This window comes from Rutidosis leptorrhynchoides, chromosome 3, assembly GCF_046630445.1.
Source record: "Rutidosis leptorrhynchoides isolate AG116_Rl617_1_P2 chromosome 3, CSIRO_AGI_Rlap_v1, whole genome shotgun sequence".
Taxonomy (NCBI): Eukaryota; Viridiplantae; Streptophyta; class Magnoliopsida; order Asterales; family Asteraceae; genus Rutidosis; species Rutidosis leptorrhynchoides.
The window spans coordinates 566,282,320-566,303,838 of NC_092335.1; the positions used below are offsets into that span (position 1 = coordinate 566,282,320).

The following is a 21,519-nucleotide window of genomic DNA, read 5'->3' on the forward strand; positions in this document are numbered from 1 at the left end:
AGATAAAAATGCTCGAAAAAGAAAATCAGCTGATAATGAGGTAAAAGAAAGTGTTCAAGAAGAACCACAAATCAATACTCCTTCTGCAGAGGATATTGATAAATGTAAATACATAAATTGCAATATATTATGCAATATTATGAAACTGAAATGAAATGAAAAATCTTGATGAGATATTTTCATATAATGTTACAATGACATCATGAATAAAGATGATGATCTGGAACCAAAATCTGTCATTGAATATCAAAATAGACGTGATTGAACTCAACGAAAAGGAGCAATACGAGCTGAATTAGAATCGCTCAATAAAAGAAAAGTTTTTGGATCAATCGTTATCACTTTTAAAGATGTGAAACAATGGGATACAAATGAATTTTTATCCGAAAAGAAATGTGCAAATGAAGTTACAAGGCAAAACTTGACTTGTAACTCAAGATTTCTCACAAAGACCAGAAATGAATTAGGAGAAAAACTTATCCTCCTATAATGAATACAATTACTTATTAGATACTTAATCAACCTGGTAGTTATTTAAATGCATCTCATGGATGTTGTTACTACTTATCTGTATGGATCACTTAATAATGATATATATATATATATATATGAATATACCTGAAGGGTTAAGGTATCATAAGCATCTAATGCAAAACCCAATGGAATATATTCCATTAAATCACAAAGATTTCTAAATGGGTTTATACAATCGGAACGTATGTGGTATAATCGATTAAATTACTACTTGATAAGAAAAGGGTATACATATAAACTTATTTGCACGTGTGTTTTATAAAAACAATGTTCGAATATGTGATCATAGCTGTTTATATCAATTATCTTAAATAAAGAAATCTATGAAGTCATTCAACTTCTAAAGAAATATTTTAAAATAAAAAAAAAAATCAAGTATTACGTTGATTTACATATTGAGCATATAACTAATGACTTACTTATACATCAAACAACTTATACCGAAAAGATTTTAAAATATTTTAATATAGACAAGACAAAAACCATTAAGTACTCATATGGTTGTTAGATCTTAATATTGATACTAATCCATTTCATCCTCTAGAAGATCATGAAGATCTTCTTGGTTCAGAAGTTTCATATTTTAGTGCAATTGGGGCTCTTATGTATCTTACAAATTATACAAGATCTGACATTTCTTTTGCAGTTAATTTGTTGACAAGGTTCAGCTCAGCCCCTACCAAAAGACATTGGAATAGGATCAAACAAATAGTTTGATACCTTCTGGGAACTACTGATTTATAATTATTTTATTCTAACAACTCGAAACAAGATTTGTTTGGTTATACAGATGCAGATTATTTATCTGATCTACATAAAGCTAAATCTCAAACTGGATATGTATTCCTAAATGGAGGCACCGCAATATCATGACGTTCTCAAAACAAACACTTGTTGCAACATCATCAAATCATGCCGAAGTGATTGCATTACATGAAGCTACTCGGGAATGATTTTAGTTAAGATCAATGATACAAATCATTATTGATTCTTGTGGACTAGAACGCTATAAAAGCCCAACAACTATCTATGAAGATAATACAGCTTACATAGTACAAATGAAATAAGAGTATCAAAAATGACAGAACAAAACATAAATGCTGACGAGGCGCTAAAGCTATAAACGGTCTTAACGGTCATAAGTTTGATGGAAAAGAATGGTATATTGGTAAGGCTCAGAAAAAGACTGAAAGGGAATAGGAATTGAAACAACAGTTTGAGCAAACCATGAAGGAGACTGTAGACAAATCACATGGGTCAAACTTGTACATAAAAGATTTAGATGATACAGTTTCAGATGAAAACCTCAGATTCTTCTCATATACTCAAGATCTCGTAAAAGACAACCAGATTAAAATGAGATACGTTCAATCAACAACTCTGCTGATCTTTATACCAAAGCACTGTCAATCGCTGTTTTCAAAACATACGTTCACAATATTGGCATGAGGCAAGTTCAAAAGATGTGACGACTCAGCGTTGTCTACTTGAGGGGGAGTCAACTCTATGCTGCACTCTTTTTCCCTTAGCTAAAGTTTTTATCCCACTGGATTTTTCTTTAAGCAAGGTTTTTAACGAGGCAGTACTAATTATTCTCTAATAAAATTGTCATCCAAGGGGGAGTGTTATAAAATATCTAGATTGGATGTTAATTTTATTATTATTATATTTCTTGCATAGTAATATTTTATGCTATAAATATACATGTATGGTAGCCATTTAAGGTGCACCATTTCTCTTGAAATATCAATATCAACATTTCTTCTCTCTTTCTTCTCTTTTTTTTCTCTCTTTGTTCTTATAACCACTAAAGGTAGTTATAAGCCTACTGAATTATAACACGGAGTATATTGTATAACTTTTTAATTCATACATAAGATGAATTCATGATAGTGAAATTATCAAAGCTCATCATTCTATATTTATCTATATCTATCTCCTCTCCTTTCTTATTATATAAAGAGCATAAATGTGAAATAAATTTCTAAATTTAGACCTCAAACCAAAACCCATCCATTAAATTAAGATTATACAATCAAATCTAACCATGCATTTAATTCACGAAAAACAATTACTATTCCGTAATATTTTTTAGAATTCTTAATGCTAAGACATTTATACCCTTATAACATATTAATATAACAATTAACACCAAATAACATCAAAAATTTTGAATTTAGTTACAATAAATATGAAATGAATTAATCATGAATCTATTATTATCTAATAATATATATATTCAGTTGCAATCTTGAATTAAGATTTTTTTGTTTCTAGATGTTATACTAATTCAAATCATATCACAGCTCATTCTTCTAATCAAGTCGATTCATACACTTCTTTCATTCAAGGGATGATATGCAAAAAGATACAAATTATTTTTTCGATTTTAAATATATTCACTATATATCTCTGATATGAATTGATGTATTTCTTGATCAGTGATAATACTTATTTTCGGTTAGCGGTTACAGGTATAAGTGCAAGTTTAGGATTACTTAGCGTGGAGGGTATATTGTCGATTGATGTTTACTCTCGGAAAATAATTTCTGCGGACCTGGATCACGGTTAAGATGCCGTGGGGTGGCTTTATCAATCTTCCCGAACCAAAGTATGAGTTGGTCCGACTAGCGCTCTTTGGCTAAGCGTTAAGATTCTAGAGTGAGAAAGTTCTGTGTGAGAGAGAAAGTGTGTTTTCCTCCACAAGTTACTGAATGATGTAAAGTAATGACCCAATGGGTCTATTTATAGGTATGAATCCTCCATAATGTTTGGAGACACATGTCACATTGTCATTGGTCGACTTAAGCGTATAATGTGTGGTCAGTGAGCTCACGTTGCATATGTGTTTCTCACGTGTTCATTTTAAGACTTAAACATAAAAAGCTACCTTCAGGGCTTATGTGAAACTCTGGGCGGTCTGCGTTATGCTTTAATGATACTTTTCTGTACGCAAAGCGTTGGCCGACTTTATTATAAAAAATGTTTCTGGTGTTGTTTTTATGCTTTTTAAACGATTTTTCTTGTCTCATGATGGTTTTTTATGCGTGCAAACTATAGGGCGCATCATTAAGTCCTCACAGTTTGATTTTTTTTTATTTTGTAAAAAAAACATTAATCTTAAAAAAGAAATAGAGTGTTTTTGCATTGGGAAGGTATTTCACAAATATAAACATTAAAATTAAAAAAAGAAATAGAGTGTTATTGCATAATTCTGATCTTTTTTTTTTTTTTTTACGAGGAACCCCCTAAGTGACGAGCCATAATGGCTCCCCTCTAGTTGGTAAACCCCGGGTAAACGGCAAGTCTTTCACTATTTTAAAAGTATTTTTTGAATTTGAAATTAAAAATAAGCGCTATTTTTTAAAAAAAATAAAAATGTTTATAGGAAACCATCCTCGTGTACGATTATCATGAAAACCCCTAATTTTAAACGCCCTTTTAAATTCTTCTTTTACCTTTATATATTTTTTAATTTTTTGATCTTTATCTCTTCGTTTTTATCTCTTGTTTATTTTTCGCAAAGCCACTTCTTCTTTGTATATCTACACCTTCACATACTCGATAGCATTATTAAATGTTACTTTCACCTCGTTTGAATCAGTGTGCAAAACATACATTCTATTCGTAGACATGTTTAAGCTCACCATTTTGCCCTTTTTGGATGGTACACAACACACAATACATCCTTAAATAGTAACAGTACACATTTTTTCTTGCAACTGACCAATGCTAAGAAGATTAATACTCGACTCTGGTACATAGTAAACGTCAGTTATGGCAGAACACGAACCATTTGCCACAAGTTTCCCTTTTCCTTTTCCAGCTACATCCATTTTAGTGTTGTTTCTCAATTTAACAGTATGAGAAAAAGATGAATCGAGTGTACAAAATAACTTACGATTCCCACACATGTGATAGGAGCAACCGAAGTCCAGGAACCAAGCATTGCTACTGTTTACAACACGATGACTTGTTTCCTCATATGTCATTAACAACAACTGATATTCTTCCTCCATTTCTGCAAAATTAGCTTCCTTGGGAACAAGGGACACTCATATTGAAAGTGTCACAAGTTTCTACACTTGTAACATTCCACCATTGCCTTATCAATGTTAACCTTCCACGTCCTCTTCCTCTTCCACGATATGAAGATCTAACCCTGCCTCTACCTCTAACATTCGAATATTCTTCAATCTTGAGTGCATGATCTTCACCTTCTAGGTTGGATTGCTTGAACTTCTGTTCATGGACAACTAGCGGACTCTGGAGGTTATTGTTGGATGTGAAGAATATCAAAACACAGGGGAGGCGCGCCGCGGCCTTGGAAGGTGCGACGCGGCCTAGCACTTGAAACCTAGAGCATCAGATTTTGGAAAACGACTGTCCGGAGTTTAGCCTTGGAGGCGCGGCGCGGCTTCGTCTGGCGAGAAGTTTCCAAATTTATGTTTTTCTTGTTCTCCAAGGTGTTTTTGGCCTATATAAGCATCCTAATGTAACCCTCAGTTGTATCTACGAATTATATCAATAAAAATCTCTCTAGTTGGTCCGTGAATTAAAGTAATCGATATTCGATTACATATAACCACGTTAAATCTGGTGTTATTTAATTTTCTTGTTTTATTGTCTTTCGTTTGTCGAAGTGGGTGATTAATCTCAGTGATTAATCTTATTGTTTGGGTCCTATAATCCTTACAGTTATCGATAATCATTTTCTCCGTGTCTTGTGTGTTAGTGATTTTAGTGTAATCCAACAATCATTTTAGGTAGTTGCTATTTATATGTAAGAAAGGGTTATTGAGTTATACTTATTAACGGGTTTGGAGAGTAGGGAGTGCACACCGTAAGACTTGACTCGATAATGCGACGAAAAGGCGAGGGTCAACGCGGCTGCGCCCCCTTGCGGGGTCCAAGGGGCAGCACCCCTGGCTGGGGTCCCAAAAAGGCACTATACGTGATTTGTGATTTCATTGCCAAAAATACATATTGCATTCTTGTCTTATCCCTGTAATGATTTCGTGAAACCAAGACAATCATTGGGTCGAAATACTTTATAGTGAAAGTGAATAAACGATTCAAGGAACAATCCGGACACTCAAATCATACTCTATTTCTAATATTGTGACTCTTCAATAGACACTACAATGCAAGTAAATTTCTACATTAGTGTATGAAGGATCTTCTTAACGATTTTTGCCTCATAAATTGCTTCTCCAATACTCCTCATTTTGTTTGAAACCGCCAATACTCTTGCAAAGTAATCGGTTATGGTTTCAGCGTTCTTCATTGCCAAGATTTCAAATTCCCTTCGTAAAGAATTAAGAAGTGCCTTCTTAACCTTTACATTTACTCCGAACTTGAGCCTCATGGATTCCCATACAACTTTAGACGTTCTCCTGTCCAATATCTGTTGAAAAATATCTCGATTCAACGCCTGAAACAATTAATGCTTAAATGCTTTACCTGATGATCTTTCATAGGTGCGCTATCCAGTTATTTCTATTCAATTTCATTCAGAACTGCATCTTCTTTTGGCTCATCAATTCGTTGCTCGATAATGTGCCACAAACCTTTGGCTCTTAGCAGATTCTCCATAAGCTCACTTTAAAGATCGTAGTGTCCATCGTAGTGAGGTATGTGCGTTAATGTTCTCTCTTCACTCATTTGATTAATTTCTTAATGTAGGTGCTGCTACTGCTCTTTTGATGAAGAAAGGCTCCTGATACCAAATGTAATCTATATATGCGTATATGTAAACACAAATGGCTAAAAACCCTCTTAGCTATTATTGAACAATTAACGGCTATATAAAGCCTTGCAAGACAACTGCAATGCAATCAACAAATAAAAAGGCCTTCACAACTTCACTAACAAGTATGTGGATACATGAATACATGATAAAATAAAAGATAACTAACTAGCAAATAAACCGGATGACAAAATTTGGACTCCTCCATGCACGTGCCATAAACCAAATAATAAGCCCAATTATTCCAACACAACAGCAGGAAAAAATCAAAACGATACAAAAATAGAATGAGACCAAAAACCCATGAAAACTTCTGTTTCTAGCTTCTCGCCAGTTTTAATAAATTCTACCAAAAAAATAAAAAGACGACCAAACAAACCTACAAAACAAATCGCCTCTAATACAAGACTTACCCCTCATCATTCTAGCCATTTAAACCGAGTCAAAATTGGTATAATGTACCACTTTTATTACATCATATACAACTATGCACCTTCAAAATGATTCACCCAAATTTGATCTCATTTGAGCTGACAACAAACAAAAAAAATAAACTTCACAAGGGTTAAGAACAAAGACCAAACTACATGTTTGAATTTGCATATGCCATCTTCAACTCCCTTTACAATATGAATCCTATCCAGTAGGCCAAAAAATGTGAGTTTCATTACTCTTAGAACTTGACATTGTCTTTCAAGTAACAGACCACTTCTTGCTGCAATTATTGTCCAATGTAGAGCAAAAAAGTTAATTAATGGTTATTGCATTAAAGCTCATGAATCGTGTTTTTGCCAATATGTACTTGTTAATTCAAATATGTCCACCTTACTATTTATATTTGGTTCAAAATAACTGTCTACTTGAAAAATATTTCATACAGTAGTAAGTAATATTATCATTAAACTCCCAATTTACTCTCATTATTACACTCAGACATTTAGTTTTTAAATAAATTCAGTCAAATTTATCTTCAATATAAGGGTAACATTTATCACATCTTATCTCAAATAGGGGACACAATTTCTTTTGATAATATTTGACATTTGAACAAAAGTTGTTTTCAATAAATACAACTCGACCCATTTCAACAAGTACCAAAATTACCTGTTTGATGATCCATTAGAGCATTACCCAACCCATTCATTTTACCACCTCAATGTTTTGTTTTCCAAAAAGAAACTTACTATCAAACAGAGAAGAAGACAACCAGCTGCACCAGGGAACAAAACATACCAAAACTTCAAGTGGTGAAATTTCGCCCCATCGATAAATAATAAAGGCAAACTCGCAGCTGCAATCACGTGAATTAAGTAATTAAATTTTAAGATACAAAATGTGTTACTCTTTTTTTTTTCATTCTAGTTGAATGACTGAAACTTGCCTTCATATATGGTTTGTCATAAGTACCTGGTGGATGAATAGATCGAGTATAGATCATGAAGGCTAGTGAAGCCGAGAGGGCGGTGCTCCTAGAGAGCCAGCCAGGCCCAAAAAATGAAAACGCTGCGACACCAATTGCTGCACAACCCATTTGAGCCATAAACATATTGTACTTCTGCAGTTTCGCATTCACAAAAAGAAAATGTGCTTGAGTTTTTTTCTTATTATATTATGTCCTTCCATACAGAGAGGGAGGTGATATTTCCATCAAATTATTTAATAAATAAATCTACTAATATTGTGCATTAAATAGTGTAATAATGCACAACAATGGTGGATGAATCAATTGTATAACGAACTATATATGTATATATTATGTATATATAATTTAAAAAATGTATTCATATAGTGAAAGGCCAGTTAAAATTCGCGAACTTTTTCAATAAGTGATACATTAGCAAAAGAGTAACGCAATGGAATAGTTGGAATAGAAGGAATTGAATAGTTAGAAGGTTGACATACACCTTTGCTTATAGAGTATGTTTTTGTTCTAAACTAAGATTTCTTTAATATCAAAGCTCATTCATAAATATTCATATAAATTATAAATAAATAAAATTATAAATAAGTTATACCACTGTAGATCAAAACTTATCTATATTCATACTACAACAACAATACCCAATCCCACAAAAGTGGGGTCTATATTCATACTATTATTATTATTATATAATATATAATATATAATATATAATATATAATATAATATTATATATTTTTTGAACAACAATGTACAAATTAGAATTATCAGCAGCCAAGTGCGCCGCACCAGCTTAGTCTGCACCTGTGTCTGGAAAAGGGTGTTGTACAGTTTTGTTTATTTTTTAAGTAAGGGGTGTTAGGTGTAAATATTGCATGGACAGGTTAAGACCATAAAGATTAGATCTAAAGGTCATTTTTCTTCATCTTCAAACACCTAACTTAGTAAGAGAAACAAAATCTAGAGAGAGGAAGCTCAATTCGTGAAGAAGGTGTTGCTTCTCACCCAAATTGGAACTCAATCCTTGTGTTGCAGCCATCTAGCTCGATTCTGCACTTAAGGTAAAATCCTAATTCAAATTTTTAGTGTTGTTTTGATCTAGGGTTAGGGTTTGGGTTGTATTGGGTTATAAACTCCATTCCTTGAGAAATTTGGGGGTTTTAGTGTGTAATTTCGGTATGTAAACTCTAATGTTGTGGTTTAGAGTTTAATGACGAATTTTAACTATTGTAAGTCTTGAAATTGGGCATGATCACTGGAACACTTGTGTGATAGTGATTATGTTGTTGTTTGAGCTAGTTGTTAACCTAAATTTAGGTGTTGACCTTGAAATGGGTCAAATTGTGTTTTGTGTGACTTTGATTTGAGAAGTAAGGAGGTTAATACTTGAAAATTGCGTAAATTTGTGTATTAGAGACATAATCACCCGCCATTAGTGATTATGGGTGTTTTGGCTTGTGTCAAGTTTGGTCAAGTGCAAAATGGGTAGAAATCTACACTTGAAAGCCTTAGTGTGTTTGTTATAGTCAACTTGGTGCTTAGTTGATTTATATGGATTGTAATAGATGTTTTACATCCTTGAGCGTCGGCTTTAAGTGCTGCTCTCATCAAGCGGTTAAGGTGAGTAGAATTATTATATATGCATGTATATAAGTTGCGGGTGTTGTGGTTATAGTGTTATCCGTGCGTTGGATTCACTTAATTCTATGCATTGGAAACTACATAGTGTAATGGTGTATACCGTGCGTTGGCAACACCGTATGTCGTTTATTCGACAAGTGCGAGAATGGTGGTTGTGACCGATTGTCAGATCACTTCACGTCGGGCGTTGACGGACACTTCGGGGATTAGTGCTATACCGTGCCTTGTGTATACACTATTGGTTGTGCGTTTACCATCCCCTAGTGTTTATGGTTAACCATATTTTGTGTGTTGTTTATTTAGCATTTTATATTGTGATTACATGCTAATTGTGATGCTAGCTTTGTATGCGTTATATTTAAATTGTTTGCAACAAAGGTGACTTATGTATGTATGTATATAATTATTGCATTCACTAAGCGTTATGCTTACCCTCATTGTTGAAGATTTTTTATAGATTCGTGTGCGGACAAAGGAAATGGTAAGATTTTAGGCTAGCTTGACTTGGTGGATTGTGCCTTACAGGATTCTTTTGGATGTTTTGTTAGTTTGGGTACCGAATTCCTAAACGCCATGCTCGGTTCCTTATTTTTGTATTAAAACTCAAATGGATTCAATTTGTCATTTTGATTTGTAATGGGCCGTATAATGCCCAAGAATATGGTTGAACTAACGATGTTGTATTCTGAAGTGTTATTTGTTATCAAAACAGGTGCTAACTGAAATGTGCAATTTGGTGTCAAAAGTATACTTGGAGATGAGTCAAAATGGGTTTTAAATGTTGAAACTGAAGTTTCAGCACATGGTGCGCCGCACCATAAAGTGGATTTTGCTACCGACATTGAGGTGTCAAAAATCAGTGTTGTGATGCGCCGCAATGGGCACCTGGTGCACCGCACCAGTGTTGAGGTGTGTCGCACCCGTGATATGGTGCGCCGCACCTGTTGCCTTGTATTAAAAAAATTATATGTATCGGTTTTTAATAAATGGGTTTGAGTCGTTTCAAGCAATTCGGGATCACCCAGGGAAGACTAAACCACCCACGCGTTTGTTTCTCGCAGTTGCATAACCCGCCCCCAACTGCTTCCTAAGAAGAAACCCAACAAAATCCGAGGGAATGGGCGGTAAAACCCCCTCCCCACTGCCTCCGCAATGTGACGCGTTCATCTCCCGCATTTGCATAACCCGCCCCCAACTGGTGTCTAGGAGGAAACCCGACACAATCAGAGGGCATGAGCGGTAAAACCCCCCTCCTCCACTGCCCCGCAGCGCGATGTGCGGAAGGTACCCTTCGGTATAATTCAAGGGTTAAGGGGCAACCTTGTGTGCAATGTTGTACCTCACGAAAGTGACATCTCGTAAAGAGAGGCAGACCACTACCACATGAGCTACAATACAAGGGGCAACCTTGTGTGCAATGTTGCATCTCACGAAAGTGACATCTCGTAAAGAGAGGCAGACCACTACCACATGAGCTACAATACAAGATTTTATTATATATTATATATTATATATTATATATATACACACACATTAGTAAATTATTTAACCCGTGCGATGCACTACTAAACATCTTGTTGATTGTTACTCTTGTGAAATTGCAATTAATTGATAATAGAATTAAGACAATAGAAAATAGAAAATTAGGCATGTAGGTAATTGAAATTGCAATTAATTATAATAAAATCTTTTTGGTGAATGGAACAAAAGGAATGGAGGTAACCTTTATAAAGTACTATCTTGCTATGAAGTTTTCTCGGGGTTGAAGGTTAATGTTTCAAAGAGTTGTCTTTGTGGTATTGGTATACAAAACAATCATATCGAATCGATGGAGAACCAGAACGGATGTCATGAAGGAAGCTTTCCATTTACCTATCTAGGTCTCCCAATTGAACAAAAGATGAACAATATTCGGGATTGGAAGTCAATAATTGAAAAGTTCCATAATAGATTATCTGATTGGAAAGCTAAATCGTTGTCATTTGACGGTCGTCTTACCCTGATTAAAGTGGTGCTTACTAGTCTTCCATTGCATGTCTTCTCATTATTCCGTGCTCCTACGTGTGTCATCAACTCACTTGAATGTTTGAGACATAATTTCTTTTGGAGTGAGTCGAGTGATAATTTAAAATTTTCATGGGTTAAATGGGATAATATTCTTTTACCTTATGCAGGTAGGGGGTTGAATATCGGGTCACTTAAAGCAAAAAAATTGGCTTTATTAGGAAAATGGTGGTAGCGGTTCCGAACAAAAAAAATGCGCTTTGGGTAAAAGTCATTCGATGTGTTCATGGAAGGGATGGGGGGTTGGGTTTTAATGATTTAAATCAAAACAACTTCAAAAAAACGACATGGAATTCTATTCGAAACATTAGGCATGAAATTGAGAAGCTTGACATTGAGTTTTCTAATTCTTTTGTGATAAATGTTAGCAAAGGTGATAACACCCTTTTTGGAAAGACAGGTGGCTTGGAGACAAGATATTTAGCGATAAATTCTGAAGGCTTTATAAACAAAAACCCTCTAGTCATGGATCGTGTGGTGAAACAGGATACTAATTGGTCTAACATATGGTATTGGTCCCGTACTCCTACCGGTAGAACTGAGTTGAAGAATTGTAGAATCTCCTTGAAAACTTCAGTTTTGGGCATAAAGATATCGACTATTGGACTTGCAATTTGCAAACAAATGGAATACTATCTACATTCGTCTTTGCGCAGAAGATTGATGAAAAGCTCCTTCCATCTACAAATCCTAGTAAGCCAACTATGTGCAACAACTTAGTACCACAAAAAATTGGTATTCTTATTCCGCTCACATTGTTGGGGAGAATTCCGGTTTGTATTGAGCTCGACAAACTGTGGTATCGATCTCAACACTCTAAAGTGCCCCACTTGTGATAATGACATTAAAACAGTTGACTATCTTTTTGAAATGTTCCTTTGCAAATGATTTATGGGATATGTTTAATCCATGGTGGAATAAAGGTCGCATGGCTCACTCAAAAATGGAAGAAACTTTCATCACCAAGAGTAACTCGGCTGCATCGTCATCCTCCAAACTATCGCAAGCCATTGAATGGACATGCGGTTACATGATATGGAAGAACAGATCCTCAATTGTATTTAGAGATCATAAAGGAAACGCGCCAATGATACTTAATGAGATCCAAGTTAAAACATTTGAATGGATATCAAAACGCTCGAACATATTCAAGCTCGATTGAAATTAATGGCTCCTAAACCCCAACTCGGTTGATGATCATGGTTGAGCTATGGACTTCTGCCAAACATTCGTTTGGTGTAGCAAAGTAGCTTCGTTTCATCTGATGTAATTTAATAATTTTGGCATTTCTTGTATTGCCGCATCATTTGGTATCTAGCATGCTTCTTGCAGGCCTTTGTACTAATTATTTTTTAATATAAAATCTTGCTTGCCTTTCAAGGGGAAAAAAAAAAATGTAAACATAGAAACATGTAAAAAGTAAATTGTTCAAATGAATTACAAATCTTGTAACTCTTCTTTAAAAATCACACTTATTATATGTTTGGTAATATTAACATTATTGTCATACAACACTTTCAAATCACTCGATGATAATATATACCCGTGAAAAACAACCCGACCATTTGTATCTAATATTTTACTATTATATATTATATAGTATAATAACTTATAAAAAATGTATTTACCACAAAACACATACGAAAAATAAACTTTCAAACTACTCCCCGGTACTCCTTTAGAAAAAACCTATGTACAACTAACCATCTGCATCTAACAAATTACTATTGTATATGTATACCTTATAAAAAATTGTATCTATCAAAAAACACATATGAATATGTACTTTTAAATGGTAGGTACGTACAATAACTTTAGCAATGCACCATACTGAATAATATTTCATATTTTATACGTTTCGAACATAATAAACAAATTCAAAATACTCACACTCGTAATATAGTTGCATATATACTACAAGAAAAAGATATTTTTTTTGACAAGTATCTCTTAATATATTTGATATTAAATATAAATTTCCATTTAAATAATTATATAATTTATTTGTAAGTTTGGAAAATAATAATTGTATCTACTAAAAAATTGCATTCTAAAGTCTCAATATAATCAATTTGGCATTTAAGGTAACAACCAGTGAAATGGCCCGTGGAACCACGAGTTTGTTTAAACGAAACAGTTTAATGATATGTTTTGGGAGTTAATTGAATGTAAATGCTAAAGTCATTTAGTTTAATGACTCGTTCTTTTCATAAACATATTGATGTACTTAACTTGATTTGAATAAATGATTTATATTTATTCTCCCACCACCTTCTTCTAATTTTCATCACAGTTACTATTTTCATTGTCATAGAAGTTTACATTACAACCTTTTATTGATACATGTATTTTACATGTATAAGTAACGTAATTAATCCCGTAAAATAACTCATATTTGAATAATAATAATAACGATAATAATTATAATAATAAGTAATAAATAATAATAATAAAGTTTGTTTAACATTTGAGTATTTATATTTTTAATACTAATTATTAGTAATAACAAATGCCTTTTGAAATTTTTTCAAAAATTGAAATACAATTATTATATGAAGATTGTACAATATGCTTCAAATTTTTAACATATTTTCATGGTGTGTTTTGTAAAAAATTGTACAAATTGTTTTAAAGTTTGTACATATGGTGATTGAGATATTTTACCATAAGGTTGTACATAATGTTTCAAATATTGTACATATGACCATGAAGGTATTTTATCATAAGATTGTACATAATGTCTCAAATATTGTACATATGGTTATGAGAGTATTTTTTCATAAGGTTATACATAATCTTCATATATTATACAATTAACATGTTAATATTTTTATCAAATACAATTAATTATTTTAATGAAAACATCATTAGGAGGTTTAGAAAATTTTCTCTTTATTTTTGATTTTTCTTAAGCTTGTAATAATTTTTATTTATGATATTATCATTTTAGAGATTTATTAGATACTATCGATAGATTAGGAATAGATATAAAAAAATTGCATTCAAATGTATATTAGGAATAGTCATATACCCGTATCTATTATTATTTATACCCTATCTATTTTTTATTTTATTTGTTTATCTATATGATTTATTTTTTTATATTTATATAAAGTATTTGGTTTAAACTTTTGAATTAATAATAGAATGTCATATAGAATTTTAGCTTATTTGTCAATAATCAAGAGATGACACATATACATGTTGAGATATTTTTTTTTTTAACCTGAGTATCCAACTTTTTTGAACTGACTAATCCCACGACGATTACTCATTTCGCGAACAGTCCAGAGTCATTACAGGCAAACCTCGTGGCCATGAGGGAGAATAATTTGTAATTTCATAGAATCGAACCCTTAATTTCCATATTATAAAGTCAGGATCTTACCATGTCATCACCACCTCCATGATTAGATAGTATTTTAGTTATATAAATAGTTTACAAAGCAATTATGAACGTATTTTAAACTAAAAACTGGATGGATCTTTTCGTTAATCATGAATCAGTAATCAATAATATATGTCAAAGTAAAGTTACTCAAATAATTAATTCATAAGGATCTCATAATTTGGACTCTCACGGTATGGACAAGTTCATTAAAAACCAGTATCATCTCTAATTGGTAATAGTGACGAAGCCTGGGCACTTTGTGGTGATTTCAATGAGGTAAGAAAAGACGATGAGCGGCTCAACTGTGTCTTTATAGAGAATAGAGCTAAACGTTTCAACGATTTTATTAATTCAAACAGTCTCTCTGATATTCCTATGGGCGGTAGATGTTTCACTCGTGTTAGCGAAGATGGGCTAAAGTTCAGTAAAATAGATAGATTCCTTGTATCAGACAAATTCATGGCCTTGTGGAATAATTTATCTGCTGTGATTACTGCCGGATTTCTCTCTTTGATGAGGTAAAAAAATGTGGTCCAAAGCCCATCAAAGTTTTCGACTCTTGGCTAGACGATCCAGAAGCAGAAAACATCATCTCATCTAGTTGGGACAAACCCCCCCACTGTTCCTCCAGGCCCACGTAAAGACAGGCTCTTTTTAGCCAAACTCAAAGAAGTAAAGGGTGCACTTAAATCATGGAGTGTTTCTAAATTCAGCAAAATTGATCAGGAGATAGATTCAAATAAAAGTAAAGTTATGTCACTAGAGCTAAAAGCTGAATCGTCGAACCTAAATGACAGTGAGTTAGCAGATTGGAAACAAGCACGCAAGTGCTGGCTCGAAAATGAAAAAAATCAAAACAAGTATGCTAAAGCAAAAGGCCCGGGTACGTTGCGCCCTAGAAGGCGACGAGAACTCAAAGTTCTTTCATTCGGTTATCAGGAACAATTACAACAAAAACAACATTCGTGGTCTCATCATCGATGGTTCTTGGAATGATAATCCCGATAGTATCAAAACTGCCGCCGTAACTCATTTCTCAAACCTTTTCGCTGAACCCAACCATAACAGGCCCTCTTTTGAAGACTTAACCTACCCTTCGATCACTACTGATGAATCGGCAGACCTCGAGAAAAACTTCACAGAAACATAAATCCATGATGCAATTTGCGATTGTGGTAGTTCCAAGGCCCCGGGGCCGGATGGCTTCAATCTAAGGTTCTTTAAAAAATATTGGAACATCATTAAATTCGACCTCATTGATGCGATCAATTGGTTCTGGGAGACGGGTGAGATCTCCAGGGGTTGCAACGCGTCTTTCGTCACCCTCATTCCCAAGAAATCTGACCCATTATGCTTAAATGATTATAGGCCGATAAGTTTAATCGGTAGTTACTACAAAATTGTGGCCAAGTTAGTTTCAAACCGCCTTAGAAAGATAATCCCGAACATCACTGATCATGAGCAAAGTGCTTTTCTTAAAGGGCGTTTCATTCTTGATGGAGCGTTAATTGCTAACGAAACGATTGACTACATTAAAGCAAGTAACAAAAAGGGTCTCATCTTTAAAGTCGATTTCGAAAAGGCTTTTGATAGTCTTAATTGGAACTTCCTATTCGACGTCATGAAATGCATGGGTTTCGGTTCCAAATGGAGACAATGGACTCGTTCTTGCCTTACCACGGCCTCGATCTCTATTTTGATAAATGGTTCCCCTCTAATGAATTCACGCTTGGTAGAGGTGTTCGTCAAGGCGATCCGCTCTCACCTTTCTTATTCATTATCGCCGCCGAGGGTCTAAACATCCTTACAAAAGCGGTTATCGATCGTGATCTTTTTAAAGGAATCGAAGTGGGAAAAGATAAGGTGCTCCTTTCCCATCTTCAATACGCCGACGATACTATATTCTTTGGTGAATGGAGTCGCACGAATGCCTACAATCTTCGAAATATATTGAAGTGCTTCGAGTTGGCCTCGGGTCTTAAAGTAAATTTCAACAAAAGTAGCGTGTTCGGGGTGGGAGTAGATCATTCGGATATATATCCGATTGCACAACATCTTGGTTGCCAAATTGGTAATTTCCCATTCACCTATCTTGGTATTCCTATCGGGACAAAAATGAAAAGAATAGGCGATTGGAAAGCGGTGATAGATAAGTTTGAAAAGAAATTATCCGGGTGGAAAATGCGTTCGATGTCATTCGGTGGAAGATTGGTACTCATCAAATCGGTTCTTTCGAGTCTCCCATTGTACTACTTCTCGCTATTCCGCGCTCCACCATGCGTCATCAATATCCTTGAAAGTGTAAGAAACAATTTTTTTTGGGGCGGGACGGGTTCTAATAACAAAATTTCTTGGGTCAAATGGGAGGGTATCTTAAATACTTTCGAAAATGGGGGGTTAAATATTGGGTCTTTAAAAAGCAAAAATCTTGCGCTATTGACTAAATGGTGGTGGAGGTTTATAACCGAAACCGATGCCTTTTGGGTCAAAATTATTCGTAGCATTCATGGGGTTAGCGGCGGCTTGGTGCCGGGAGGTGAAAACTTTCCGGCTACCGGGACGTGGCATAATATTGTGTTAGCAGGTTTAGATATTGAACAGGTCCAGGTTGATTTCAAGAGTTATTTCCATAAGACGATTCGAGATGGTAGCAGCACTTTATTTTGGCACGAGCATTGGATCGGTGAAGACAAGCTTTCCTCACTTTTTCCCAGATTATATAGACTCGACATTGACCCTAATGCAACTGTTAAAGATCGTGTTGTTATTGCCAACAATGAAGCGAGTTTCGCAGGTAACTGGAGGCGATCACCTTCAAGCCGAGCCCTTGACAATTTAAGCTCGCTTGCATCCCTCATCGCCTCTTCTGATCTCCAGGTTGATAATACAGATTCTTGGTCCTACTCGCTAGACTCAGATGGTTTGTTTCGTGTTAAAAATATCTTGCACCATTGATGATCAAATTCTTGGGCCTTACAAATCAGCATTCAGCACTCTTCGAAATAATATGGTCCCGAAAAAGATCGAAATTTTTGTTTGGAGAACTCGTCTCAAAAGATTGTCGGTTAGATCGGAATTAGACAAACGTGGCGTCGACCTCCATACCGTCCGGTGTCCATTGTGCGACGATGATATAGAGACGGTTGATCACTCCATAATTTTTTGCAAGCATGCGGTTGAAATTTGGGATAGAGTCTATAAATGGTGGAATATGGGTTCGTTCTCGAGCTTTAGTATTAATGAAGTTCTTGGGATCGAAAGCTGCTCGGGTTGCTCGGGTTTTGGAGAAAAAATTTGGCTTGCCGTTAGATGAATTAGTGCCTACATCCTTTGGAAAAATAGAAATAATAAAGCGTTTCGTGGCAACTTTTGGAGCACTCCGGTCGCATTTAGCGAAATTTAAATAAAGTCATTTGAGTGGATCGCTTCTAGATCAAAAGGCAAAAGGCTCGACTGGCTAAAGTGGATCTCCAACCCTTCGGAATATTTGTACATTACATAATCGTTTTTTGTGTTGCTTTCCTGCTTTCCTGTTTCGAGTTTATTCGCATAGTTCTGTAGTTGGTTGTAATTTACCTTGCTTGCATTCCATTTCTCTTGGAAGTGCTAGTTTTGTACTCTTTCATGTTTAATGAAAGTTGGCTTTTCAAAAATTAAAAACCAGTATCTTATGCAATTAATTATCTTTGATGTCTCTTGCTACTCAAATCTGCATGTGAATTTAATCTTATCTATTGTCTTATAAAAGTATTACTCCGTATTATATTTAGACCATAGATAATGCAGGCGTTTGTGGCCTCAATCCACCCACAAACGCCCGGAATGGGGCGTTTGTGGGCGTTTGTGTTGGGGCGTTTGTCAAGGAAGCACGGGCATAAAAATGTGCGTTTGTGATTTTTTTTTTTTTTTTAAATTCTTTTCTACCTTTTTCACCACTTTTTAACCCAACCTCCAATCATATTTTGACACATCACCCACAAACGCCCTTACAAAAGCCCCCCATTACAACTCTCCCCAAAATGTCATGGCCCAGTCACAGTTTTTCCCCAAAAAGTGCAACTCTACCACTCCACGTCACAGTCACCATTATCTATGGTCTTAGAGTGCTCTCAATGGTGACAACATGTCTTCCAGGACTAACCAACCATTCAGCGCCACATCAGCACCTCCATCTCACTTCCTTCCCAGGACTAAACCCAGGACTAAACACTCTCAACAAAGACACCTCTCCTTCCATTTTTTTATTTTATTTTTTTATTTTTTTATATTATCAAATAATTATTATTATTTATATTATAAATTTTAAATAAAAAACGTAAAACTACCATTTCATTAAAATAAAATAAAAATACAATAATTAAAAATTAAAACATTACGCCAATTAAAAATTAAAAGATTACAACAATAAAAAAAAAATACTAGAAAGCTAAATAATCAAACTACTCCTCGTCGTCGTCCATGTTTTCCAATTGCTTCGCATATCTTTTTTTAATTTTTTCTCGAGCCCGCATTAACATATCGTATTCATCGGGAGGCAAATCTGGTGACATCGGTTTGAAAAGAAGCTTCAACCCTTTAAACATAGTCCGCATGCTGCTATCATCTTGTAGCTTTTTCATGATTTGATTCGCCACATCTTGTGAAGCTTGGACCGATTGAGCAATTTTAAAGCAAACTTCATCGAAAGACAAACGGCTCGCGGCATCGGATGAGTAAGAGTCCCTTTGACTTTTAGCTCGACTTGGAGGACGTCGGATTGGGTCGGTATCCTTTAATAAATTTTCCATTTGGGTTGGGTCGGGGTGCATGCTTGTGTTCGGGTTGGAACTTCCCTCGGTTAGATCATTAATTGGTATATGATCGGGTTCTTTTCGTTTGTTGCTACTCGAAATACTTTCGCCTTCTAAAAACTTCGGACAATTCCTTAACACTAGCCACGCATCCTCAAACGCAAAGTGTCGGCCCTTTATTTGCGCTTTGAAAGCGGTTCGAGCCGCAGTCATAATGTCGTCGTTATTACAACCACTTTCCCACATTCTCTCGTATTTGTTGTAAATTCCGATCCATATCTTGACATCCCTTTGCATTTTCGACCATTTTCCACTTATTTGATCCGGACGTCTTTTCACCGGAACAATCGAATTATATTGTCTTCGGACTTCTCCCCAAAATGAAATATGACTTTGGTCGTTTCCGACACTCGGATGTTCGGAAACATACACAAAACGCTCGGCTAAAATTTTTGTCTCCAAGTCGGTCCACGCAGTCTTCGGGCACCTCACTTTCTTTTCTTTTCCTTTTCCTTTTCCTTTCGGATCACGTTCGGGTTCGGCTTCGGGTTCGAGCTCGGGATCGGATTCGGGTTCATTTTGGAGTAGTGTTTCGGGAACTCCTTCGTCGGACGATTCGTCACGGAGACTTGGATAATAAGGTGTTTGTTTCGTTTGTTGTTGGTTCGGGTAGATTTGAACATTTTGAGATAGTTGGTTCGGGTAGAATGGAACATTTTAAGATAGTTGGTTCGTGAAGAGTGGAACATTTTGAGATTGTATGTTATGGTAGATCGGAACATTTTGAGATTGTTATTGATGGACATTTCCGAACATACCCGCAAATGCATTATTATTTGCAAAACGAGAAAACCCGGTAGTTTGTTGCGAGTTATCGAGTAGCATTTGCATCATATCTCGACCCACCGCATTTGGATCTTGAACTACCGGACGTTGTTTTGTTTTTCCTTTGCTTGGTGTTTTTTTGGAACTCATTTTTGTGGTGAAAGATGTGAGAAAAATGAATAAAAAAGATAAGTAATATGAAAGTTGTGTATAAAATGAGGTTGAGATATGGGGTTTAAATAGAGTAAAAAAAGAAATAGAAAATTAAAAAAAAAAATAGGCAAGTAGCCGTTGGGAGCCGTTGGGGTCAAGGTAGTCGTTGGAGGCAAAAAAAGGGTCAAAAATTCCCACTTTTCTCGCCCACAAAAATGCTCAACATAGACACAAACCTGGACGAATGGCCCTGGGCGGACCCCTGGGCGGGTTCGTGCCAAGGGCACCCAGGCTGGGCGGACCATTGGGACTGCTCTTATTAAATTATCTTTACTTCTCTAAAAAATTCTTTTTCTTCTATATCTTACATTTCACATATCAAAGTAAAATTAGACAATTGTCCATATTTACATAAAATGACAAACACTACCCTACCAAATACCGTTAAAAAAAAAAACTACACTTACTTAATTCAGAAAGATACCTATACTTTTCAATTTTATCTTATACACGGAGTACTAAATGGTATGAAAAGTTTGGCCGCACAACCCTTCACCAATGTCGTTTTAAGTGTGCATTTGTTATTATAATTATGTTTTTTAAAAATTATAGGTTTTCCATTTTTTAAAATGATTTTTTAATTTTTTTGAAATGTGACTATTTTGACCTTTTTTATTTTTTTTACTTTTCAATACTATTGTACCATTTTCGATATATGTATTTTAATTATAAATTACCCAAAAAATAATGTATATAAACGAAATGTAGTGCTGCAAACAATTTTCGCCACAATATGAGATTCATCTCTATTACTTAAATAATGTGAAATTCATTATCTGTAGCAATGTGCGGGTCAGCATCAGCAACAACAACAAGATGTATTAATTATTATTATTATTATTATTATTATTATTATTATTATTATTATTATTATTATTATTATTATTATTAT

At 34.8% G+C, this 21,519-nt stretch overlaps 2 protein-coding genes across 2 annotated transcripts in view; both read right to left on the reverse strand.

Moving 5' to 3' along the window:
• Nucleotides 1-4,223: 4,223 nt before the first annotated feature.
• Nucleotides 4,224-6,129, reverse strand: LOC139902085 (uncharacterized). The gene is made up of 5 exons (XM_071884741.1): nt 6,055-6,129; nt 5,732-5,968; nt 5,351-5,482; nt 4,696-4,800; nt 4,224-4,571 (listed from the first exon to the last, which is right to left on the reverse strand). Exons 1-5 carry the CDS (start codon nt 6,127-6,129, stop codon nt 4,224-4,226), a joined length of 897 nt encoding a protein of 298 aa, XP_071740842.1.
• A 427-nt stretch (nt 6,130-6,556) lies between these two features.
• LOC139898609 (uncharacterized) overlaps nt 6,557-21,519 on the reverse strand; it is a 34,935-nt gene continuing 19,972 nt past the window's right edge. Inside the window, exons 3-5 of the mRNA XM_071881365.1 lie at nt 7,691-7,838; nt 7,468-7,574; nt 6,557-6,998 (exon numbers count right to left, since the gene is read on the reverse strand). Of these exons, the coding sequence (XP_071737466.1) occupies nt 6,957-6,998; nt 7,468-7,574; nt 7,691-7,838 (297 nt within the window). The 3' untranslated portion in view covers nt 6,557-6,956. The remainder of the gene's footprint in view (nt 6,999-7,467; nt 7,575-7,690; nt 7,839-21,519) is intronic.